The following is a 26550-nucleotide window of genomic DNA, read 5'->3' as shown; positions in this document are numbered from 1 at the left end:
ATTATTTGACTCAGGTGTGTTGAAGTAGAGTTTGACTCAGGTGTGTTGGAGTAGAGACACATCTAAAAGTTGCAGGAGACTGGCCCTCCAGGCCTGGAGTTGCCCACCGCTGCCCTGAAGAATAGGTTTCATCCTTCACACCCAAACCCAGTGTTCATTTCCTCATCTCCAGCATTTCTTAAAGTCCCTGAAAATTCATCACCAGATGACATTTACTGCTTTGAATTCATTTTAAAAAATACATTTTTTCTAAAAAAAAAAAAAAAAAGAAAAAAGAAAACAAGTGGTCAGGCATTATGATTAGATTGTTTCCATTGTCTCTTTTTCCTCAATTTTTTTTTTTTTTTACAAGTCCCTCGGTGTCACCCTCTATTACTTCCCCCATCCGCTGCCTCCTTCATCTTTTGTTCCTTTAACTCGTAAAGTCAAGTTCCTGAGCCGTGGCCAATCCCTGCCTCCCGCTTTTGTCCGTGACCATGAGTGAGGAAAGGCTTTAAAATCTCTTTTTGTACGTCACTTTTTGTGTGTTTGAATGTCTTGGTAGTTTTTAGTAAAGCAAATGCAGCACTTATTTATTTATATATTAGATACAGTTTTTGTGTGCTTGTGTTGGTCTAAAGTTGCAAAAACACAAAATCTTTCCAACTATTTTTGGTCCAGCTTCTAATGCAAAAATCTTAGTACGATTTAAGACAAAACTAATTCACAAGTAACTTTTCAGCAAGATGTAGGAGTTTGTTTTAAGCAAGTAATTCTTCAGTATTGATGAAGAAAAGCTAATTCCACTGGAGACACTTGCCCTGCTGAAGTGAAATAATCTGCCAGTGAAAGTAATACTTATTAATATTAAGAATTTATTGACTTAAAGCAAACTCCTACATCTTGCCGAGACATTGCCTGTGAAGTAGTTTTGTTTTATTTCAAGTGTGCTAATATTTTTGCATTAGAAGGTTAACCAAAAATAGTTGGTAAGATTTTGTGTTTTTCTAGTGCTACAGGATCTACATTATATATCCAAATGACTTGTTTTCTTACTTTGAAGTCTAAAATCTAGAAGTGTCCAAATTGCATGGAGATTTTTATGAATAATAATTGTTCAAAAGTTGTTGTTTTTTTAATTGCCATCATCTATTTTTTAATGCAATTTGTTTTGTGTTTTTTTTTATTTTTTTACCCACTTTGGATCCCTTTAATGTTAACACATAGATAAACTGATATTTTCTAGAGAAGATATTTAATTTTGTTTTATCCAAATTCACAGTATCTCTGGGATTAATGAGGGGTCAGGAGGTCATGGGACTTTGAAGTGTTGCTTCTGAGAAATAAAAGTTAAAACCTTCATACTTTGAAGCAAATTAAGGCACTGGAGCGTGTTAGCGTGACAATCCTTCCTGCTGGACACACCTCAGTGGTTCCTCTCCTCCAGCTGGATGGAGGACGAAGGAGGAGAGTCGGGCCTCCTTTCTATTTCCAGTGATGTCATGGGGAATATGAAGCGAGGAGACCTTTGACCTCCAGTCGATTGTTGATGAACAGAGACAAGGTGTGAATAAATTTAAACCGGGTCGCTGCTGAGGCTTAAATTTTATTAACATTTTATTAAAATTTGTAAATTTCTTCATTCAAATGTCCTGAAGGCTTTAGTTTGTTTCATAGCCAAGGAAACATCATCAAAAAGTTTCTAAGGAAACACAGCAGATTGCATCGAGTCATTGACTTTACAGCAATCCCTCCTAGTGAGCATGCATGTAGCGACAGCAGAGAGGAAAAACTCCCCATTAACACAATAAAACCTGCAACAGAACAAGCGGCCGTCTGGGACGACAGAGCCGAGACATAAAAAAGACACGCATGAACTGATGTAGGATTATTTTTGGTGTTGGCAGCATCATCAGCTGCCAACACCAAAAATAATCCTACATCAGGATCCTACATCCTTTCTCTCATCTCATCAAAACAGATGAGAGAAAAATAACTGACAGAAAACAAAAAGTTAAAGGGATCCACAATTAGTTGCAACAATCGACTTTATTTGGGAAATATTCATTTTAGATTTAAAAACAATAATACAATAAATAAAGTAAATTAAAATAACACAATGTGCTTTACTGTGATTGACTAAGCAGCTTCTTTTTCAGAGGTTCTGGTCCAAAAACAGCCACTTATGACTTGTCAAAATTTAAAAGAAGAGATTTTAGAGTCATCCAGGTTTTAATGTCCTGTGACCTACCCAATGGATCGGATCCATCATGGATACATATAGCTGCGTATCATCAGCATAATGGAGGATATTTATCCCATGCTGCCTGATAATTGGACCATTTGGAAGTTTTATTTATTTACATATGTATTTACAATAAATCTTCCCACTTGAGGGTCACTTGTGGAGTTCCACAGGGCTCTGTGCTTGTACCAATTGTTTTTGACAAAAAAAAGTTAGAGAATTGCAATTTACAATTTTTTTTTGTTGCTATATTTAAATGCATGTCTGTATATGTGTGGCGTACCACAGGGCTCTATTCTTGGATCAGTTCTTTCTTTTGTAACAAACCCATATCCCAAAGAATGATAGTGAACTCTAAAGATTTTTATACATATGGATTTTGAGGAAGAGACAAAGTCTCTATCATCTATCTTCTTCATCCTGCCCTGGAAGTTGAATCCCAACTGGAAGGAGAAACAAAAGGAGAAGGCGGGACCCATCTCCATCCTTCACTGAAATCTGTCTCCCAGACTTTGTCTTATGATATAAATCTGAGGACAAAGATTCAATAAGAAGAAGAATAGTGACAAAATCCTTTCCCTTCCTATTAAATTCTATGAAAGATGAAGGAGGAGGAAGAGGAGCAGCCAGCTGTGACCTTCTTCCTTCAGGCCTGAACATGACCCGGCTCTGAGGAAGAAGAGCACTGGCTCGTGTCTAAACTCACGCCTCCTCTTTTTTTTGCCTGTATCCTTAGTTTGGTCTTTTTCCTCCATTCAATCCCACTTCATGGCTTCTTTCACTATTTTATGTGCTATAGAAACAAAACTGATGCATAATTTACGTGTTTACGGTTATCTGCAGGCTGAAATTGGGCGGAAACACTGTTTGGCTAGTTCCAGCAGCAGACATGTTACAGAAACTGACAGAAATCACTCATCTGCCATCATTTCTCTAAAAACTTTAACAAAAAAGCCTGGAGTCAAATGTAAAATCCTTGTTCCCCCAAAAAACAAGATAGAACATGAAAAGTGGACACATCTTTGGTGACCATATCTTATTACATTTTATTACTTACTCTTTTAGCTGTTAGCTTGAGTCTTAGCTGATGGCTTGAGCCTTATTAGCTTTTGTCTTGACTCTAATTAGCTTTTAGTTTGAGCCTTTTTAGCTGTTAGCTTGAATTTTATTAACTTTGGGCTTGGCTTCTGTACTGTTGGCATAATTCTTGTGATCTGATTTATTGGGTGTTTGCTTCAGACTCCCTTAAAAGTTTCTAAACTTCTAAACTTACATTTCAAAAAATGATGCTACATGTTTAAAGGTCCGTGGTTGTACCTTAGCACTTTATGGTTCTCAGTGTTTGATAAACTGAGGTGACCAAACAAACATCATCATCCACATTTTGAGGTGGATGACAACGTTAACCCCTTAAGGGACCCACAGAAACCTCAGAGCACATTACAATTTAAAGTTGGGTAATGTTACTTTTTAAGAAGGAGTAAAGTAAGCACCATTGATGGTTACCGCCTCAGATGTCAGCTATCTGTTCTCCGGGGAACCTCCCACCCAGAGGCTCGAATCTTAGATGCTGTTTACACAAAACCACCTCAAACCTGCAACAAAGCCGCAGTATCATTAGTTCTCATAAAGCATTGGGGGAAATTCAAAGACATGGCCCCTTGACCTATTAATGCAGAACCAGATCTTTTCTTACACGTCCTTTTGTACCAATGGATCAAGAGAGTTTCATATGCAGCTCTCAATTGTCTGACTTTGGCTTTAAAACAACTTCACTGCAAAAACACAAAATCTTTCTAAGTATTTTTGTTCTACTTCCTAGTATAAATATCTTTTTACATTTGAAATGAGACAAAACTGACTCACAAGCAAGATGTACTAGCTTTGCTTGAAGTCTGAAATTCTTGAATGTTGATTATAAAAACTATAAGTTCCACTGGTAGATTATTTTACCTATAAATGCAAAAAATGTCATAAGTGAAATAATTTGCCACTAGAACTAATACTTTATTAACCTGTATTGTGCTAAAAAGTTATCTGAAAGTTATTTTTGTTTTATTTCAAGTAAAATACTTATACTTGAAACTACATAAAAATACTTGGTAAATTTATTATTATTATTATTGTTATTTGCAGTGTAGTAAGACATGAACTGCAAAATTTCTTTGTAAATTAATCCTTCAGTGCTATTTATAATCACTGCAACTTTAAAGGGCAAAAATCTACAGCCTGAAAAAATATTGACGGCTGCTAAGATAAACATTTTTAATATAAAAGACTGCAGAACAAAATGTTTCAAATCAAAGAGTTGAAGGGAAGTTGAATTGTTTAAATTGTTGTTTCACTGAAAACAAAACTGATGATTTAACGAGTGATTAATGCTACCCATGACCAAAACTGTGTGCAATAGCCTATTTAGCCATTGTAAAGGTGACCTATTTTGTTTCCTTGTACAAATTAGAATTGGTCTAAACAAAACATGTTCATTACACAAAATAATTTTTAGATAATGGGATTTCAGTCAGATCAGTTCTGGCTATTGTGAGCTGTTTTATGGCGTCTTGTCACTTTAAATCCAAAGAGCTGCAAATGGCCACGCATCCAACTCAACATTTACACTCACATAAAAGTGGTTGCAAACAGATGCGCAATTATACAACTGTACATCTTTAAAAAGCAGAAGTAGAGCCTCCTGCATGATCAACAAGATTGTAGCAAGTGGTTTCTGGATGGCAAGTCAACAACAAAACATTTGTTTTTGTCAGCAGCCATTGTACAGTGCATAAGGCAGTAGAACCAGCTGAGCACACATGCTGGAACTCAGTTTGGGATGCTAGGTAACCCTGCAGTGCCCTCTGATTGTGACTTGATCACAATCAAGTCACAAGCAGTTCATTTTCCAAACACTAAAAAACATCAACTTGTTGCCAGAAAACAGCTGGTGGAATGCTTTTTTATGTTGTTTTTATGCTTCCAACTGGAAGCATAAAAACGGACAAAAAGTAATTTTTTCTTAATGGGTCCCCTTTAAGAAATGCAAATAAGTTGTCAACAAATGCTGAGGTATCCCTCTGTTTTTTTTTTTCTTTTGTTTGCAGACTGCTCATTAAGCTACCCACTGGGGAAACACGTGATCCATGAGGTATCCAACGTCTCCTTCAGCCACCTGGCCTGTGATGACCAGGCTGCTGTGGTCGTCCACTGGTCTGCAAGTCCACTAGGTACCGTTTGTCTGCAACTTTTCCAAGTGTCTGTCTGTGTTTGCGCAAGCCGGGTTGAAAGGTAAAAGACGGACCGCCAAGAGAGGAAAAATGAGATCCTAAACCGCTCAGAGTACTAAGATTACCAAGAACTGTGTGTCCCTTTGATCGGACCTGGAGCCGGAGAGAAAAAAGGATCACATCTCGCACAACAATACCACGATTTGACCGTGAAGGAATGCGAGTGTGTGTGTGTGTGTGTGTGTGTGTGTGTGTGTGTGTGTGTGTGTGAGTGTGTGTGTGAACCAGGTTTTTATATCTTCATGGGGACCTACCGTATTTCTGTCTACATTGTGGGGTTGGGGGGACCACTGCTCCATGTGGGGACATTTCCTTGGTCCACATGAGGGGAAAAGCTGTTTTTGGATTAAGGGTTAGGTATGTGATGTTTAGGGTACAGGTAAGGGTTTAGGTAAGGGTCAGGTATGTGATGTTTAGGGAAAGGGTTAGGCTGTAGAAAATCAATAGAAGTCAACATAAAGCCCCCTTAATATATGAAAACACAACGGTGTGTGTCTGTGAGTGTGAGAGAGAGAGTATGGCAAGGCAAACCCCTCTCTCTTTCTCTCTGTGACAAACCTGCCTGTTGTTTTCTGGTGTAGGCAGATATCTTCCAGAAAATGTCCGTGTCATGCTTGCATGCACTGCAAAAACACAAGATCTTACCAAGTAGTTCTGGTCTCGTTTGTAGTGAAAATATTGTAGTATGCTTGAAATAAAGTAGAACTAAATCAAAAGCAACTTTTCAGCAAGATACAGGAGCTTGTTTTAAATCAATAATTTTTGAATATTGTTGAAAAAGTGGGAGTTACACTGGCAGATTATTTCACATTTAAGAATACATTTTCACATGTTTTAAGTGAAATAATCGAACTAGCAGTTTGTCATCAACTTTAAGAAATTATTTTCTTAAAACAAGCTCTTTTTTGCTGAAAGGTTATGTTGAGTGTACTCAGATATTTGCACAAGATATTCTAACATCTTGTATTTTTGCAGTGTGGCTTGTAACTACCTCACTGACTTCAGCCCACCTGATAAATTTTAATAATCACTTATTCTATAAAACTATGTTCTGCAAGTAACTTTTCAGCAATATATACAAGCTTATTTACAGTCAATAATTCCTTAATATTGATGAAAAGGTACTAAGTGAAATATTTAACTACTAACTATATTATAAGTTATAATGTGGGATGAATGTCTTGTTCCATTGGCAAATTATTTCAGTTATACTTTTTTTAAAATAAATATTATGGAATTATTGACTTAAAACACCTCCTATTTCTTGTTGAACATCTATTTATAAAATAGTTTTGTCTTAATTAAAGTGTACAAAGATATTTGTGTTATAAACTAGACCAAAATTACTTGGTAAGATTTTGTGTTTTTGCAGTGTTAACATTTTTATTGTGAAACTCCTCCATGTTCTTTTCATTATGAATGAATTTGTCAGGAATTCACTGGAGATCTATAAAAGTGCTCCAGAAACAGGGATGCACAGATGAGTTTTCCAGCCGTTTCCATGGTTTCCGTCTAATATTCCAATATCCTGCGCTGCACTCAGAGGTGGATAGAGCAACCAATGCTTTTACCTTCTAGTAGGTTTCCAATGAATTACTCAAGTAAAAGTATAGAATTACACTGCAAAACACAAAATCTTACCAAGTACTTTTGGTCTTGTTTGTAGTGTAAATATCTTAGTTTTGTCTTATTTCAAGTGAACTAACCTTTATGTAACTTTTCAGCAAATTATAGTAGCTTCTTTTAAGTTAATAATTCCTTCATGTTGATAGAAAATATCTAATTCTCTTTGCAGATTATTTCACTCATTGCATGGGAAAATGTCTTGTTATAATCTGCCAGTGAAATTAGCACTTTTTCATCAATATTTAGGAATTAACTTAAAACAAGCTCCTATATCTTGGTGAAAAGTTACTTATAAGTTACTTTTGTCTTATCTAAAGAGTACCAATATTTTTGCTCTAGAAATTAATCCCAAACTTTTGCAGTGTATTTGGTAAAAAGACTACTCAAGTACTAAGTAAATAATCATTAAATCAGATTTTGTAATCGGACAAAACAAAGTTGTATGTAAAGTTTGGTATATTAAAGACTAAAATAAATACAAAATAGCTCGTTCAGGCAGTAGAAACACTTTTTAAAATCTTTTTTTTATATATTAAACTTTCAATAAAAATAATAATGTGTTACAACAGGGTAACGTACTTACAGTGACAATACAGAGTGCTTACTGTGTCTTTTTGGTCTTAAAAGGTCCAACAGATAGAAAACATTAGAAACATGAAGCTGTTGTAGAAACGTGAAGTGTCACTTCATCAACTGACAAAAAGAAGAATAGATGAGGAAAGTGAATTATGGCAGCGTAGTCGAAATAAAAAGCTCACTTTTGTTTAAAAATGAATGAAAACCTGACCAGAGCAAGGAAGACGCTGCTACCTTCCTCTCAGCCTGGGAACAAAATAAATCTGAGCTCATGTTTCGGCTACTCTGGGGATTTCCTCCTGGCTTTGCTTCATCCGCAAATCAGAACTTCATATCTCGCCTGTTGCGTTTGATAAGTCTGGACTGTTTAACCGTTTTTGATAATAATGGCCGTTGGAAATTGATGGCTCAGTGGTTCTGGATGGATTCGGTTCGCCTCTGTCTGCCGCTGCCAGGCTGCATTACTCCAGGGATCAGAAGTGAACGGAAATGCCTGATTCCCTCTGCAGTTCTACTTTTTTTTTCACTTGTTTTTCCCGTGTTCGGGAAAAACAAAGCCAATCCATGACTCATCCTCTGTGCACAATGTCAAATCACCTAATGCTGTAAAAATGCATAAGTTGCTGCTGCTGCTGCTGCTAAAATGCAAATTCTACTCAAGTCACAGAGAGAAACGGAAGAACATGTTCAGGAATCCGCCTAAGGACACAGAAACCTGTCCCTCCACTTTTTCTCTGCCTCTCCTGCAGAGCTAATGGGAAAAACATGTCTCTTGGATGTGAAGGTGTAATTACAAGACAGATGTTTTCAAAGAGGAGGAGATTTAGCTGGGAAGAACGGGGAGGAGGGGGAGCGAATGGAGGAGGATGGGAGGGGTGAAGACAGGAAACAAAGGGACAGGTCCAAATTATGTCCACAGAAATGCATCCCATCATCATTTCCGAAAGTATTTTACTCTGATTTAGAGAAAAAAGAGGTTTGAATTTGGAGGAACATAAAACTGCAGCCAGAGGATCACTCTAATTCAAGTCTGCAGACGTAACAATTCACACCAGTACTGTTTGGTCCGCTGTAATCAAACTCCAGTCCGTTTGTCTAGAAAGTCTGGTTTGTTTGGGGAGGTGTGAACACGTAATCAAACTCTGATGTGAACCAAAACAGCAAACTCTAAAAACCTCGGTCTGCAAACAAATGCAAACAAAATGCTACAATCAAAATTAAAATGCAACAATCACAAACAGAACGCAGATTCATAAACACGAAAACAAAGGATATTATATATAGAATTTCAGAATGTTTCAGTTTTAAACACACAATATAGTTTCCAGTTAGTTATATTTTATGCCATTAATTACCATTGAGAAAAACTGAAGTTGTTTTCTCAACTTCAGTTTTCATTATGTTGTTAGTTTTAGCTAGCTGTAATAACCTTGATGAGGACATGCAGAACATTTTTCTATATTCCTAAATGTTAGGAGTATAGAAGGAAGAATGGAGAGGAAAGATGAAACTGACGTTTCTGTCTTATCTCTGCAGGAATCGAACACATTAAAGGCTTCAGAGTTTATCTGGAGGACAAAAATCCAGACGGGAAGCAGTGTCAGCACCTGATCCTCAAAGAACCGCGGCAGCTCAACTACTCCTACAGGAGCACGGTGAGATCTGTGCAGAGCAATCATCTCACACTTTCTCAAGTGAAGGCAGAAAAGTTTTCACTACTCGGAATGAAAATGTTAAGAAATGAGGCGAGATTGAGACTGGTCCACAGTAGTGTGTAATATAAACTTCTTTTGATTCTTTGTTTTCTTTCACTCAGCTGTAATCTGACTACTAGATTTAATAATCTGTATTTTTCTCCTCGTGCAGAAGCTGAGCAGTCAGCCGTTCAGTAGTTTGACCTTTGACACTGACTACATGGTTCGTGTCGTTCCTTTCCCGTCTCTGATGAATGAAAGCTTCTTCCCTCCATCTTTCCTTAGGACCAACTGTAAGTTGCGTTTGGACGAGCTTGATGAATTACTTTGTGATTAAAACCCTGTCAAAGTGTCTCTATTCATCAGGGAAGAGAAGGAACGGTTCTATTCTTACTGAAAATCAAATATTTCTGTGCTTTCCTGTTAACAGCATGTGAAATCCTGCTTGGATCGGACAATCTGGTCTGCAAGCCATGTAAGTTCCTCTTTATGCCCATTATACACAAACCCATGTTGGCTGCATTCATTGATGCACAAGTAAAATCCAGAAGTTTCAGCAAATATGAGTTAATAAAACTGTTGGAGTGAAATTATTATAAACTTCTGATCTAAGTTTATAATACAGGCCCTAATGTCGCCTGTATGAACCTATTTTCAACATATATTGTGTTTTTTGTTGCTGTGTGTGATTCTGAGATTTGGTAGATGTTAGTGCTCTGATTTTGGCAAAAATACACATATAATTAAAACTACTTTTCTAAAACGAAAGAGGTCAAAACAGGAAAAAAGGATGATAAAAATGTAAGAAAAGGAAAGCAAAATGTTTTGGGGAAAAAAGAAGAAACAATTTTAAAGAAAATGGGGCAGAAAACAACCAATGAAAGAAAAGAGAAATTTAAAAGTGCTGAAAGATATAAATATAACTCGGATGAAAAAAGAAAGGACTGAAAGAAAAGGGGAAATCAAAAAGTGAACAAAGTGTTAAGTTTGCATAGTGACAGCGGTGACGTATTTTGATGTAGTTGACATCAAAGACATCTAAGATGGCGTCCCAACAGAACCGCTCCAAAGTTTTATTATATTTCACACAAAAAAAAGACAATATGAAGGCCATTTGCAAGATGCGCAGAACTTTCATCATAATAAAAAGATGAAACGCCTCAAACAGTTGACCACACAGCAACTGATCTGCACGAACGTAAAGTGTTTGGTACGTTGCTTAGCGACGGCGGTGACGTATTTTAATTCAGAACATTTCCAAGATGGCGTAGCAGCAGAAGCTCTCCAAAATACAGTTATATCTAAAGAAACGGTATTAAAGCTAGTTGCAACATATGCAGGACTTTAATCAGAGGTAAGTCCTCACACACTTTACCTCATTCTGTGAGGCAGAGAAGCGTAAACTGACAGAGGCGAAAATAAGTTTCATGTTTTCCGCACCTGGAGAAAACATAAGTCTCCTTCCTGAACAGGCAAACATGCAAGTTTGTCTTAACATAAACTGTTCATGTGCAAAAAAATTATGTTTCATGTTAAAATGTTCATTTGAAAAAACATAAGTTCTATGGAAATTTTGATATGTGAAAGACAAAAATTTAAATAATTCATAGAAATAACATAAGTAAACATTTTTCCAAATCAATTTCTTTCAATATAAAACTTATGAAACTTTAATCAGAACTAGACACAGACAGAGAATGTGTGTCTGTGAATATTTAGTTAAAACAAAATTGTTCATTCAGTGAATTTACTCACATGGGCACAAAATCCAGAGTCAAGAGTAGTGAAGTGACACTTCATAATAAAATTTGTTACGTAAAAGTAAAAAGTACAGCATAGTAAATTTTTTTTTATTTTTTTTCCAAAAAGCTACTCAAGTACATGTAACTAGTTACTATGCAACTCTTTATATATTTTTTCTCCTTTATATTTGTTTTGTGGTGAAAAATATGCGACCAAATGCCTTTTGATTAGATGTAAGAGTAAAAATAGATCCAGAAGTTTTTAAATATTCATGCATGTTAATGTTTTTATCTCGTATCATTGCATGTCTGTACACATCCAGAGTTTTGGTGTTGAGTTCTGGTTCTGTCTCCTCAGTCTGGAAGCCAAAGACCCTGAACGTGTCTCAGCTTGGATCGAACCTTCATGTGACGTTTGATTTGGCTCCGTCCTCCTTCAACTTCCAGCTGTATTACCTTTACTACAGGCTGCGGCAGGACGGTCTCTTCAGGGTGCAGCGCTGCAGACCAGTAAGGCTGACCGCTCTCTGTTTGCTGTGAAGCAGTATCAAAACTACCAAGATATTTCCATTATACCAGAGTTAAATGTGTTATTTCAAAGTAACATGTATTCCTGTCACAATAACAAATGTTGCTGGACAATAAAATGTCCCAGAAGTTTTTTGCGATAAACGATATTGTTGTTGACACAAATTTCAGCCGGACATTATCATCAGACAATGAAATCCTCCCAGGCCGAACTTGAATATTGGACGTTATGCTGCTAACGCTTAGCTTCCATCAACAACTCAGAAGCGGAAGTGAGAGTGCTGCGCAACACAAATAACGATCCGGCCAGAACAGGGTGTGCAAAATAATAAAACATAATTTAACGAAGCTTCTTGGCAGATATATTTTCCTACAATTTTTTTCTTTTATTTCAAGAAAATCATATCTAAAAACATAGTGGTACTTTTAGAGTCATTCTCTGTGGAAATTAAAAGATAAATAAAATAATAACATAGAATAAGAACCAAATAAAAAAAGGAAGGCTGTATAAATACAAGTAGAAATCTTTGCAATTTGTGCAAGAAATGTATGAGGAATAATATGTGCAAAACAGATAAAATAATATTCCAGTCTTGGATTAGTTACCATGACAACAGAAAGAAAGCTTGGCAAAGATTATTATTTTTTTGTTGCCTCTAATATTTTTATATAATTTTATATCTGTAGCTTTTTTTTTCCTAATTTATTTAATTTATTCTTGGATTGTGCACGTAAAATCATTGGAGGGGCAACAAATGGCCCCCAGCCCCACTTTGAAAACCCTAAACATAATCTTGCCAGGGGTATGAATAATTATGGGCTTAACTGTAAGGTCCAATGAAGTCAGCTGAACTATTAGCTGACGCATAAGCAGCATTTTTCCTGTTTGTTCTATTGCATGTTGGTTTATTAACAACAGCTGAGTTTTCAGTCTTTTCTTTCAGGCTAGCCTTTTAAGATGCTAATAAACCTTTTCCTGCGTGCTTCGAGATCCCATAATGTGACCTAAATATCCAACCACATGAAGCGTCTGCTCGTTTAGATCCGCACTGGAAGGCGGAGGGAGCAGCCATTTTACTGCCCCCTCCTGGCTGCATCCTCTTTGAAGTTTGTCCAGCGGCTCGGCCCTTTAATCTCCGGGTATTCTGCTGTGATTCAGACACATGGGAACAACATGGGACGTCTTCACTCACTCAGTGTTCAACTGCACTGAGTCTCAATCAACGAGTTTTTATTGGTTTTGATCTGTGTGAAGGCAGGTCAGGCTCGACTGTTCCTTTGCAAAGATCGCTCCTACACAATAATACATTTTGCTGGACGATAAATTGTCCAGAAATTATTGCGTTAAACAATAATATTGTTATTTAGAGAGTATTTTTAAGTAATATAATGGCATTTACATAAAAATGCAAGAAGACATTCTCAAAGATCAATAGACTTTATATTCTAATGAACATTTAACAATGGAAATATATTTTAAATGTCTAAAATAAACACAACAGAAACGACAAATACAATGAATTATGAGTCCTGTCCTTCAAAAAAGGGCCAGTTGAGACCAAAGCACCAGACTTTGCTTTAGTCTCAAATTTTCTTCCAAAATATTGGTTTTGGTTGACAGAGAGAAAAGAGAAAAACAATAAATAATTTTTTAGCTTGTTTTAATCTAACATGTGATTTATTGATTGCTTATTGCGACAGGCCTAAAAAAGTAGATATTTGTAGATGATTTTAGTTGTTTGTTTTGGCAGGACCTGAACCAGGCCAGGACAACGTGTGTCCTTCAGGACATCACACAGGGAACCTACGTAATAGAGGTACATTTTCAAACACCGTCATGTTATAACATAACTACACCATAAAGATGTGATAATATATTCTTCAATTTTTATTCTATAGTTACTGTAGTTTCTCAAAGGTACCTCAGCAAAGATCTTGTTTCGATTTGCTCTCAAATTATAATATTTTGCACATTATTTGGTTAAAATGCACAGAAATCAGGTTAATGTTATTAATGTATTTTGAACTTTGAAAGTCTGTCCTAGGTTTGAACAAAATTATTCAAAGGAAAAATCACCAAAAGAATTAAAAGTCAGAAGTTTGATGATATATCATATTTAATGAAAAGTATTGGTATCAGTATTGGCATTGGTGGTATTTATTTGGTATCAGATCGATGCCAAAATGTCCAGTATCCAAACCATATGAAAGGAGTTAACATGTAACCCATCTTTGTTCGTCTCATGTCTGTTATGTTGACTTCACAACAGACACATTCAGGTTCACTGTATTTATTCTAACAAAAGAGGAAATCGAGTTGGTGGTTAACATCAGTCCAGCAGCTTCTATATTCCCTATATGTTAAATGAAAAATAGTAAATAACTATTACTACAGAGCAATGACTCCTAATGAGCCGTTAACAGCAGTTAGCTGTTGTAAAATTAAACACGACATTAATAATAATAGTTAAAAACATGCAAAACCAGGCAAAATTACAAAACACTGAATTTGGTTACATTTGTCTGAAATATATGTTACAATAATATAATACTTGGAAAGTAAACATGTAAAGCTTGATCTTAAATAAACCACAATACAGAAAAAGGGGGAGGAGCTGCTGGTTACTTGTTGCTATGGTGACCACTAACTGTCAGAGCACCTGCACATTGTTGAAAGAAAGCCATGTTACATTTGTACAATGTCAATCATGTTGTGATGTGTTCAGACATTTACAGTAATAATAATCTCTTTCGTTGTTTGTCTTTGCTTTTATAGCTTAGAGACAACAGCAACACGACCAGGAGGCAGATGCAGTACCACGTCAGCCAGGGTGAGGCTGCATGAAAGAAGCAGTTTTCATTTTAATGCATCTTTTCTAACATTTAGTCTTGAATAAATGTCTACCTTAATGTGTTACAATGTACATGAGTAATATGTAGTTGCTGTATTGTACTTTCATTAGCATTATAGAGCCAGATTACGGTTAAAACCCCAGTTATTTGAATGAGTTCTGTTTGTTTTGTCGTTCAGTCCACTCCCCGTGGGCGGGGCCTATCCGTGCCATGGCCATCACCGTGCCGCTGGTCATCATGTCAGCCTTCGCCACCCTCTTCACTGTAGTGTGTCGCAAGAAGCAGCAAGGTGAGGCTAGCCAATGAAATCCAGAGCTGGGAGCGTCTCAGGCAGGATATTTTTGAAACATGCCTATTTAATACATAATTACCACACGCTCTATCTTAGTAGGCAGGTGCAGTGCATAGCGGACCCATGGCTTCGAGACCAACAAAAGAAAATATGTGGACACTCTTAATCAATGTGCAAGAGAACAATACATGAACAAAATGGCTGCAGTCTGAATTTTAAATGCATCCTAAAATCCTGCCATAGCAGAAAAACGCTCTAATGTTTCGCTTTTAATGCTGGATTCAGAAAACTCTCCTGGTTTAGTTTCTTTTACAGCGGATGGCTGCTTTTAACACTAACATTCAATCTTGATGCTAATGCTGACAACTGATGTTACCGTGTTTCAAAGGAAACTTAACTAGTTTAAGAGAGAAAGTAAAACTGTGGGAACAGTCTAGTAGTCGTTTACATGAATTGGAAAAAAATATGGAAAGATCAGAAACATGGAAGGGATCCCAAGATGTAACAACAGTTTGTGTGTAAGAATAGGTCCAGATCACATGCAGTGCACCTCAGCTATGCAAATTGACTAGTCTGCCCATATAGTAGACACCTTGAAGTCACTACCAATAAAACTTTCATCTTCCAAACAAGAGATGTTACTTTAGCATTGAGACATTTGTGATCTCTGTGTGCTATTAGAAAACATCTACAGCCAGCTGGATGAGGAGAGCAGCGAGTCGTCCAATCAGAGCGCAGCGCTGAACAGCGAGCGTCCGTGGCCACGTCCCAAAGTTTTCATCTGTTACTCCAACAGAGATTGCTCCAAACACACCAGTGTTATCCAGAGCTTTGCCTACTTCCTGCAAGACTTCTGCGGCTGTGAGGTGAGGCAGACAGGACCTGGAAAAGCTGAAATGACAGAAAACATGAAGGTGTAATTAATCGATTGTTCAATTCAGGTGGTGCTGGACCTGTGGGAACATCTGGAAATGTGCAAAGAGGGTCAGATGTCTTGGTTGAGCCGACAGCTGGATGAAGCGAACTTCATCATCACCGTCTGCTCTAAAGGCCTACGGTACTTCTCCCTCTAATGTTGAGAGCCTGAATTTATTGAAGATAAAGAAAAAAAGTCAGCACCTAAAAACCATCCTCACCTCCAGTCCCAACTTTAACCACCAGATGGTGGTAAATAACAGATTTCAAAAAATAAACTTGATCTCTTAATACTTTTTATTTTAGGATTTTTTAAAAAGTTTTATTGGCTCTGATGGCCTTTATTTAACAGATGTCAGGTAGGGGAAAGTGGATGTGAGAGACAGACAAGACAAGCTGCAAACGTCATCAGGCCGGGACTTGAACTTGTGATGGACGTCGTCCTCCATACACACCTTACGCGCTTTACCTTTGTGCCAATGCTGCGCACCTTTTTGTTTTAGAATACAGCAGTAACTGAAAAGTTAGTTGTGCTAACTTTTCAGTTACTCATAAACATTAGGTCTGCTAAAGTGCTACACTGACATGTTACTTAGCAGAAGCTAAAGCTAAATGTTAAATTCAACCAGTTAGAGTATTCTTTTTGTGCAGGAAACAATGAATATATAATTAATCTTTCTATTTGTCCAATAGCATTGATTGACTGTCTCCACTTCCAACTATCTCAGATATTACGTGGAAAAGAAAAGCCGCAGAGGGAAGACTCCCGTTGGTCGCCGTAGCAACAGCGGCAGCGGCTCCCCGACCAGCGGATCGCACAGCGACCTGTTTGTCGTGGCCGTGGCCATGATTGCAGAGAAGCTGCGGCTGGCGAAGCAGAACGAGGACGGCAGGGATCCGGAGCTGAGCCGCTTCATGGCAGTGTATTTTGACTATTCCACAGAGAGCGACATCCCGACAGCGCTGAGTCTGGCTCCCAGGTAGAAACACGGCTGACACCAGCAGTGGGTCAAAGGGGAACTTTTCAGTTTTTGCATGTTTTTGGACTTTCATTTGGGTCTGAACTGCATTTAAAACCACGCAGCTGTTTTTTTTTTGGCAATATGTTAATGTCTTTTGTTTGGAAAAGGAGCCATTTCAAAAACCTCCCGAATGTTAAGTCACATTTGACAGGCGTTGCACCGTTGCCTAGCAACCCCAGCAGAGCTCCAGCACGTTTGGTCAGCTGGTTTTACAGTTGTGTGCGCCGCACAATGGCTGCTGGAAAAGACAAGAGTTTTATTGTCAACTTAGCATCCAGAAACTACTTGCTGCATTCTTGTTGGTTGTGCAGGAGGCTCCATTTCTGCTTTTCAAAGATGTACAGTTGCATAGTTGCTCATCTGTTTGCAGCCATTTTCACATGATACGGTAGACATTGAGTTGGGGGGTGTAGCCAGGAGCAGCTTATTTGGATTTAAATTGACAAGCTGCCCTAAAACAGATCAAAATGGGCAGAACTGACCAGAATAAAATATCTTTGAGTATAATTTTGTGCCAGAACATGTAATGAACATGTTTTGTATAGACCATAGATCTAATTTGTACAGGGAAACGTAGTAAGTGTCCTTTTATAAACAGAAGCAGTTTCTCAGGTTTATTTTCCCCCCTGGTTCAGGCTGAAGCTCATGGATCAGCTGCCGCAGCTCTACGGCCGGCTCCACTCCAGCCAGTCTGCGCTGGCCGACTCGGAGCAGCAGCCCGTCAACATCTCCAGGAGGAACTACTTCCGCAGCAAATCCGGACGCTCGCTCTACGTCTCGATCTGTAACATGCACCAGCACATCAGCCAGAACTCGGACTGGTTCGAGAAGCAGCCGTCTCCCCCAGGAGCGTCCTTGGCTCCGTCGGACTCCTCCTCCTCCAAAAACGCTCCTCCTCCTCCACGGCCGGCCTGCTCCTCCTCCGTGCCTCAGCCGGAGCGACTGTTTGACTCCGGCGTGGTGCTGAACGAGGTTCTGGTGAGGACGCCGTCCATGGAGGGGCTGGAGGGGGAAGCGAGGAGGAACGTGCTCCTGCTAGCCGCTGGCTCCAGTCCAGAGCTGCCGCACTGCTCCGCATCCATCCCTGGATCCACTTCCAGGTCCGCTGCTTTGGAAATGCCTGCCTGTCATTTCCTTTCAACACCTCACACTCCTCATTATAACACAGAAGAGATGCACAACATATCAGCACTGAGGTCGATATCAGTCCGACAAATAAAACTGGGCCGATATTAACAACCAATATTTGTTTTTATCTTGTTGCTGGGTCTGTCACGATAACAAATTTTTTTGGATGATAAATTGTTCCAGAAGTTATTACGATAATATTGTTGTTTTGAGATCATTTTCAAGTAATTTCAAGTAATGGCATAAAAAAATCAAGAACAGATTCTCTAGGATCAATAAACTTTAAATTCTAATGAGCATTTAGCACTGGAACTGGAGGACATTTCAAATATCCAAAATAAATAAACGAAACAACAAATAAAATTAATTATGAAGTCTCTGTAAACAGAATTGGTCCTAGTTGAGACCATAGCACCAGACTGAAGACTTTTATCATCCAGTTTTTGGTAGAAAGACGAGAAAATCAATAAATCATGCAAATAAAAATTACTGAACTTGCTTTAATTTATTATGCCATTAATTGATTTATTGTGCATTGAAACAAACCTAGTTGTCGTTATCTACTTCTGGTAGTTTTTTCCTCCAAAGCGGCTGTGAAATGTGTATAATTACATATAATAGTGGTAAATATCAGTCATGGGTCATAGCAGCATTATGAATATCGGATATTGATATCGCCTCAAATGTTCTTATCGGTGCACTGCCATTTGAAATCATTGAAAGTGCTTGAATTTCATGTTTTCAAGGTTTGGAAAGTGCTTGATTTCTGTATGAAGTCCTTTAGTGTCTCTCATCATGCCCGGCATAACCCTCATTCTGATTTTATTTCATACACTAATGTTGGACGGCCATGGAGTAATGTTTTGTTAGTCAACATGCTGCTGATAACCCACATCCTACTGCTGGTGCCAACATGCTATTTGCTCCACTTAGCCCTCATGCTAACATTAACTTTGCCCCTAAAAGAGTATTAAGCTAGTACTTTTATCAATATCAAGAAATTATTTACTTAAAACAAGCTTCTGTATCTTGCTGATAAGTTACTTAAATTATTCTAGTGTACTAAGATATTTGCAGTAAGAAACTAGACTAAAAATACTTCAGATTTTGTGGTTTTGCCGTGATTATGTAATGTTGAATTGAAACTGTCTTCTCTAGTTCATTTTTGTTTTTGTCTTCCAAGTGGTGATGGGAAAATTTAAAAACTTACTTTGAAAACTTTACTGTGGGTACAGACCCTGAGTTAAGAGGCATTTGCTTTTTCTCTGCAGATTGTCCACCGGCAGATCTGGAGTTTTACCCGAAGAGTCTTCCTCCTCTTCCTCAGCTCTGTGTGTCCTCCAGGATGAAGAGCAACCGGCTCTGGGCCACACCGAAGAGCCCGGCTCCTCCGGCCCCTCCGGCCCTGACATCCCGCCTCCTCGGGATTCTGGAATCTACGACTCGTCCGTGCCGTCGTCGGAGCTCTCCATCCCCCTGATGGAGGGGCTGTCGCATGACCAGGCAGACTCTTCCTCTTTGGCAGACAGCGAATCGTCTTCGTCTGGCCTCGGTAAAGCTGCAGCGCCGCAGAGTTACATTAATTCCTCATTTAGTTCTGATTTTCTGCAGATTAAGAACAAAAACACTATTAAAGAGCTCAAAGAAAGAGCGAGAAACTTGCCACACTTTTCATTTTTTGTCACCGTTCAGTTTCAGCTACATATTGTTTCATGTGATGATATCAATAATAATTGATTAGGCCACTTTGTCTCTAGGCCTGTCACAATAACAAATGTTGCTGGACAATAAATTGACCCATAAGTTGTTGCGATAAACGATAAGATTGCTTTGAAACCATTTCCAGGTAACATAATGGTACTAATGGCATGATAATAATGCAAGTACACTTTCACAAAAATCAGTAAACTGTAAAATCTAATGAACATTTAACACGTGCGGATGTTAAAAGCATTATTTTAAACTGCAGACGCATCCTTCGCTGCAAATGATCACTAAAGGAATGATGATGCATTTTAGGCAATGCAATGTTTTTCTTATTTAAAAAGAAACTTACTTGTTTATTGGCATTTTAATGCATTTATAATATTGTATAAAAAGGGATTAAATGAAAAATCTTCAGAATGTGCCAATTCTTTATCCAATTAATCAACTAATCATCAAATTATTGATAGTAAGCACCTCTGATGCCTTCAGCATTTATACTCACATTGAACTGCATTAATTAGTTGCAGTAGAGCTGATAAAAGGGTCTAAATATAAATGTTTACTTTTACATAGTACGAGTAATAAAATATGCAAAACAAAAGTCTCATTTGGTTTTTCATGTGAGGTTTTTGTCTTTGTCTTCAATTTGTATTGTTGATGCTCAATAATATAAAAATATATAATTGATTGAAATTACAGGTTGCAACAGCATATTGACAAAAAATTGAGGGATATAAATATTACAGATAATATGAAGATTTGGGCCGATATCAATATCCGATGTTAGTATCACTGCTGTGGCCGATTACTGATATTAATTGATATTATATACATTTTGCTATTATTTTAAACTTATGGGGGAAAAAATGACCAGAAACAGATAAAAATAAGTATAGATTGTTTACTTATCAGACCAATACCAATTACCTGCATCCCTAATAATTAGTTGTTGTTTTTATACCCTCTTGAATACATTTGTCAAACAAATAAAACTTAATTAAATGCTTATAAATTAAAAAAAGCAAGCCATGGCTCATCTTACTTTCTCCTCATATTTATCTATAACTGCAGGGGTCTGAATACTGTTGCACTGATTTTACAGTCTGTGCATGGATTTATCAGACCTGTCTGCAAATAACGCTCCGCTTGTCTTTCAGGTGACGAGGAGCCGCCTGCCGTGTCGTCACTTCGCTGCAGCACAGCCTGCAAACCTCAGCTGCACCAGATAGAGCGCAGCGACGCTCAAGCAGCATCCCTGTAGCCCCGGCTGCCAGCCAATCAAGGAAGGAGCGCTGGCACGTGCCACCGTTGATTTGGAGATAAAACCAGAAGACTTGAAGGGTGCGGAGGAGTCGAGGAGCTGTAGTCAGAGGGAACGTATCGGTGGCAGCCGGTAGTGCATTCGTGCTCAGACCACTAACTACTGATTATGGCCACCGCTGATTCCAGGCTTTTGTGGGCCCAACAACCATCACGTCCCCAACACTCGCCTCAGGAAAGATTTGTCCGATCAAACTAGAGGATTTCTGAACCACAGACCAAAGCTGACATCCAGTGACTTGATCTGCTGGTTCATGCAGCTTTGGAAACAGTCTGACAGCAATATGCAACAAGACCAAAGTTGCGACATTTGTTACATTTTCAGCTGCTGCAGTTCTCAGATTTTAGCGATTGGAGGATTTCTCTTATGTCTTTGGCTAAAGACCTCAAGTTATTTTTCCCGCTAGCTCTAAACTCCAGCATTTTGTTTTGGTTGCATTTACCCAGGATGCACTGCGCTGTAGTCCAGTTCCTGCTTTTGTAACTGTCTCTGGTTTGATTGGTGTTCTGATATGCATTCGAACCGAACCAGAGTTCACTTCAACCCAACTGAGACCTGAGGTTTGTTGTTTTTTCAGAGTTTGATTAGCATCCCCACACGAACTGGATTTTCTAGGATTAAACGGACTAATGCAGCCTCAGATGCATCGGTTTATAAAAGTAGAATGTTTTTGTGGAGTAAAACCAGCTTAAACTCTTAATATTCTTGGTTTAATGGTTTAAAATGTGTCTTAATGAAGTGCTACTTTTTATGTAAATGTTTCTAGTCAACCTTTTTTGACATTTTGAACAACAAACTGTATTAAGCTAATCTCCCATCACAGAAATGTAATTTATGTTTAAACATTGCAGCAACAACTTGTTGGACATCTGGTTAAAAAGTGGTTTTAACCACCTGATATGACCTGATAATGTGATATAATATAAATAGAAGAGTTTTATTTTTGTCCTTGAGTTTGTGAAAAGCAATTTGTTATATATTTTTTACATGTTTGTAACCTGTGTCACTCCTGCAATATTTTCACTGTGGTTTTAACATTTTTTAAGTGTTTTACATTTATAGATGACAAATTTTATGCTTTCGCTCTTAATTCACAGAGGAACAGAAGTACCCAGAGAGAGAGTGAAAATTAAATGAAGCGGCTCATTGGAAGATCTTCTGACTGACTTTTAAATCAATTCAAAGATACGTTATTGATCCCAAAGGGAAATTAAATGTTGCTGAAACTCATTGTACCCAAGGTTCTTCAAAGATTTGTTTTATATTCTGATGGCTGTGGGCAGGAAGGATCTCCTGTGGCAGTCTGTGCTACCAGTCTGTGCTACAACGGTTGTGAAGAAACCCTCGACTGAAGATATTCTGTTGTTGTAAAGCATTTTCATGAAGAGGATGCTCTAAATATAAGTTCAGTTCAGATAGAGCATAATGAAAATTGTCTTCATGTGCAACAATCATGCCCGATTACTTCAATAAAACATGAGAACATGCGATAGGATGGAAGATCTTTGTTTTCCCACCTGAGTCCGGTAGACTCGGTTTGATTGGAGACTAAGGTTGCAACATTTGCTACATTTTTAGCTCCTGTGGTTCTCTTTCTCACTGTTCTGAATCAAACCAACCAAACCCTTTGGAAAAAAAACCTGTTCCCCTCCTGACCTGTGGGGGTGCTGCACCAGGAACCACAGAAGGAAACAACATGTACAATTTTCTTCACAAAATATAAACGAAAATGAAGTGGTGTCATTTTGTGGTTGGAGGATTTATCTTTTGTCTTTGGCTTAGAGCCATTTCTCCTGCTGCCTCTAGACTCCAGCATGTTTGGTTGCAGATACCCAGAATGCCCTGCGCTGGCCAAACTACCTAGACTTTAATACGGTAACACTCCACATTCTTTACAGTTTGTCCAATACCATACAGTTGCACATTAGACCACATATTTCATTTCTATTTCATTCTGCCTGGTAGCTGAAATAAGTAAACGATATTCAAATTCAGAAGTAGTTTTTTATCCCAAAGGTAAATTAAAAGTTTATCTAATTTATTCAAACTTCTTCAGAGTTATTGTAGACAGTTATGGCTGCTGGCAGGAAGGATCTCCGGTGGTGATCTGTGTTCTGGTGAATTTGAAGGAGCCTATGACTAAATAATAATAGATACACTGAACAAAAATATAAACGCCCCTTGTCAAATATAAGAGTTTTATGAACATTTGGGTTATGCAATATATAGAGAAACTCAAAATATATTTTCAGTAATTATTGATGTTTATATTGGCATTGATCACATCCTGCTATGGCCATTTGTAGTGGACTGACGGTCCTTTGAACATGATAGGGGTCAGGTTGAGGAATTAGATTTTTCAGTATCTTGTGTGTCCGGTAGCTGCGTCTCTCAGAGCAACACATCTTTGCATGGCGTTGATCAGATTGTCTGGTGGCCTGTCTAATGTTACTCCATTCCTCCTGGAGTTCCACATGGAGCTGACCCACACTGCCTGGAACTGGAACACGGTTTTTTATTTTGTTTAAAGACAAGATTTGAGCATTGTTAAAGTATCGGTATTATAACTATGGACATATATACAGATGCATCAAAAAATACAATTGATAGCATTTATTGTGCCACAGTTTTTGGAATCAATGTGTAAAATGGTTTAACTTAAATCCTTTTGTTACTTTGCAGTCTTAATTGTCCAAAACATTTTATGTTTCAACTGGCCAGCATGGGTATTGAACCCATGACTTTGGCATTATTAGCACCGCGCGCTTTCAGCATCGATTTGCTAAAAACTTAGATGATCTTAACAAAAGTGCTCATATCCTAATGTTTTTCAAAATCAACTTGCATAAAAGGAAAGCTTTCTAGCAATGTTTTTATTTTTGAACCATTTTTAATTTTGAAGTGTTGATTGCATTTTAGAGATATTTTTTATTTTGCTGTATTGATTTTATTTTTGAACCATTTTTTATTTTGAAGAGTTGTTTGTATTTCAGAACCATTTTTCGTTTGGAAGTATTGATTTTATTATTCACCCTTTTTATATTTTGAAGTGTTGATTGTCTGAAAGACTTTATATTTGAAAGTTTGGAGACTGAACCCATGACCTCAGGATTATTAGTACCACACTCTCAAGACAAGTGTTGATTGTCCTTTTGTTTTGAAGTGTTTATTTTATTTTTCACCCTTTTTATATTTTGAAGTGGCCAGTATGGGGATTGAACCCATGACCTTGGCGTTATTAGCACCCCCCTCTGACCAGCTGACCTAACCGGCCACACAGAATCCTAAGTTTCCATGGATTTAGGAATAACTTACATGATTTTACCACACTTAAGATTTGATAAAAGTTTTTAAAAATTAATATATGAAGATGTTTTACTTAAATGCTCCTGTTACTGTTAAATTGCCTATCAGAATTGATTTCTATTTCAATTGGCCAGTATGGGGATTGAACCCATGACCTTGGCGTTATTAGCACCACGCTCTGACCAGCTGAGCTAACCGGCCACACAGAATCTAAGGTTTCCATGGATTTAAGAAAAACTTACATGATCTTACCACAATATAGAATTGAAAAATGTCCTCATATTCTAATGTATTTCAAAAATTAACATGTGTCAAGGTATATTTTCCAGCTTTCTTTAATTTTGAAATGTTGATTTAATTTTAAATCACTTTCTTATTGTGAACTGATTATTTTCTTTTTCAACCTTGAAGCAGTTTTTCATTTTCCATCCTTTTTTCATTTTTGAAGTGTTGATTGGGCAGTATGGGGATTGAACCCACAACCCTGGCATTATGAGCGTCATGCACTGACCAGCTGGGCTAACCAGCCGTATGCAATGCTGTCTTCTCAATGAGGTGGTAAAAGGTCAGCAAGGGTTCTATGGTGTAGTGGTCTGTACTCTGAATCCAGGCATCTGAGTGCAAGCCTCACTAGAAACTTGATGCGTTGCATCTGACATCTTCAAATTTGGAACCTCAAGCTGAAACAAAGAAAAGAAGTTCAGTTTCTGTAGCGTCGTGGTTATCACGTTTGCCTAACACGCAAAAGGTCTCTGGTTCGAAACCAGACAGAAACAGATTTTGTAGGTTGTGCTTCTCACAGGGTGTAGCGGGACAACAAGAGTCTTCTGTTTTCGTGATGGTTCATATGCCAATCGACTTCATTGTAGTCATCTTTGAAATCGAGGCCACTTTACTCAAGTTCCCGCTTGGTGGGTCTATGGTGTAATGGTTAGCACTCTGGACTTTGAATCCAGCAATCTGAGTTCAAATCTCAGTAGAACCATTGGTCTCTGTTCATGACATCTTCAATACATGTTTTGATCCCAGGCTTACTTTATATACTGTAATGTGAAATTAGGCACAAGTATAAGTCTGACAGTTTGTTCACCAAGTTACTGTCCTCTCTGAGAGGATCTTTGGTGTAAGTACTTGACATTGTTGCATGCCCATTGTTGACATTAGTCTCTAACAACTTTTGGATCCTCTACCAGGAACAGTGGAAAGCGCAAGAGTTTCTGTAGTGTAGTGGTTATCACGTTTGCTTCACACGCAAAAGGTCTCTGGTTCGAAACCAGACAGAAACAGCTTTTGCATGTTCTATTCACCAAGGGTGGTTAAAAGGTCAGTAAGGTTTATATGGCGTAGTGGTCTGTACTCTGAATCCAGGCATCTGAGTGCAAGCCTCACTAGAAACTTGATGTGTTGCATCTGACATCTTCAAATTTGGAACCTCAAGCTGAAACAAAGAATAGAAGTTCAGTTTCTGTAGTGTAGTGGTTATCACGTTTGCCTAACACGCAAAAGGTCTCTGGTTCGAAACCAGACAGAGACAGTTTTTGTAGGTTGTGCTTCTCACAGTGTGTAGCGAGACAACAAGAGTCTTCTGTTTTCGTGATGGTTCATATGCCAATCGACTTCATTGTAGTCATCTTTGAAATCGAGGCCACTTTACTCAAGTTCCCGCTTGGTGGGTCTATGGTGTAATGGTTAGCACTCTGGACTTTGAATCCAGCGATCTGAGTTCAAATCTCAGTAGAACCATTGGTCTCTGTTCATGACATCTTCAGTACATTTTTTGATCCCAGACTTAGTTTTGGACCACAATGTGAAATTAGGCACAAGTATAAGTCTGACAGTTTGTTCACCAAGTTACTGAGTATTCATGGATTTAAGAAAAACGTACATGATCTTACCACAATGAAAATTTGACAAAAGTGCTCGTATTCTAATGTTTTTGGAATCAATGTGTAAAATGGTTTAACTTAAATCCTTTTGTTACTTTGCAGTCTTAATTTGTCCAAAACATTTTATGTTTCAACTGGCCAGCATGGGTATTGAACCCATGACTTTGGCATTATTAGCACCGCGCGCTTTCAGCATCGATTTGCTAAAAACTTAGATGATCTTAACAAAAGTGCTCATATCCTAATGTTTTTCAAAATCAACTTGCATAAAAGGAAAGCTTTCTAGCAATGTTTTTATTTTTGAACCATTTTTAATTTTGAAGTGTTGATTGTATTTTAGAGATATTTTTTATTTTGCTGTATTGATTTTATTTTTGAACCATTTTTTATTTTGAAGAGTTGTTTGTATTTCAGAACCATTTTTCGTTTGGAAGTATTGATTTTATTAT

General features: G+C 37.9%; 1 protein-coding gene and 5 non-coding genes across 6 annotated transcripts in view; 5 read left to right on the top strand and 1 right to left on the bottom strand.

The window, feature by feature from the left end:
• il17rd (interleukin 17 receptor D) overlaps window positions 1–22399 on the top strand; it is a 38379-nt gene extending 15980 nt beyond the window's left edge. The window contains exons 3-16 of the mRNA XM_014971049.2: window positions 5323–5445; window positions 9244–9362; window positions 9574–9694; window positions 9832–9876; window positions 11502–11653; window positions 13423–13488; window positions 14448–14502; window positions 14703–14813; window positions 15498–15682; window positions 15758–15873; window positions 16460–16711; window positions 17389–17853; window positions 19153–19433; window positions 20746–22399. Coding sequence (XP_014826535.2) covers window positions 5323–5445; window positions 9244–9362; window positions 9574–9694; window positions 9832–9876; window positions 11502–11653; window positions 13423–13488; window positions 14448–14502; window positions 14703–14813; window positions 15498–15682; window positions 15758–15873; window positions 16460–16711; window positions 17389–17853; window positions 19153–19433; window positions 20746–20849 — 2195 coding nt within the window. The 3' untranslated portion in view covers window positions 20850–22399. The remainder of the gene's footprint in view (window positions 1–5322; window positions 5446–9243; window positions 9363–9573; window positions 9695–9831; window positions 9877–11501; window positions 11654–13422; window positions 13489–14447; window positions 14503–14702; window positions 14814–15497; window positions 15683–15757; window positions 15874–16459; window positions 16712–17388; window positions 17854–19152; window positions 19434–20745) is intronic.
• A 1943-nt stretch (window positions 22400–24342) lies between these two features.
• On the bottom strand, window positions 24343–24416 carry trnai-aau (transfer RNA isoleucine (anticodon AAU)). Its single transcript has one exon. It is a non-coding gene; the product is annotated as a tRNA-Ile (tRNA).
• A 712-nt stretch (window positions 24417–25128) lies between these two features.
• trnaq-uug (transfer RNA glutamine (anticodon UUG)) lies at window positions 25129–25200 on the top strand. Its single transcript has one exon. It is a non-coding gene; the product is annotated as a tRNA-Gln (tRNA).
• A 228-nt stretch (window positions 25201–25428) lies between these two features.
• Window positions 25429–25501, top strand: trnav-cac (transfer RNA valine (anticodon CAC)). The gene has a single exon. It is a non-coding gene; the product is annotated as a tRNA-Val (tRNA).
• A 175-nt stretch (window positions 25502–25676) lies between these two features.
• Window positions 25677–25749, top strand: trnav-aac (transfer RNA valine (anticodon AAC)). Its single transcript has one exon. It is a non-coding gene; the product is annotated as a tRNA-Val (tRNA).
• A 137-nt stretch (window positions 25750–25886) lies between these two features.
• Window positions 25887–25958, top strand: trnaq-uug (transfer RNA glutamine (anticodon UUG)). Its single transcript has one exon. It is a non-coding gene; the product is annotated as a tRNA-Gln (tRNA).
• Window positions 25959–26550: the final 592 nt, after the last annotated feature.

Source organism: Poecilia mexicana, unplaced genomic scaffold (assembly GCF_051168715.1).
Source record: "Poecilia mexicana isolate PSO_F unplaced genomic scaffold, ASM5116871v1 scaffold_5, whole genome shotgun sequence".
Taxonomy (NCBI): Eukaryota; Metazoa; Chordata; class Actinopteri; order Cyprinodontiformes; family Poeciliidae; genus Poecilia; species Poecilia mexicana.
This window is presented reverse-complemented; position numbering and strand designations above follow the sequence as displayed.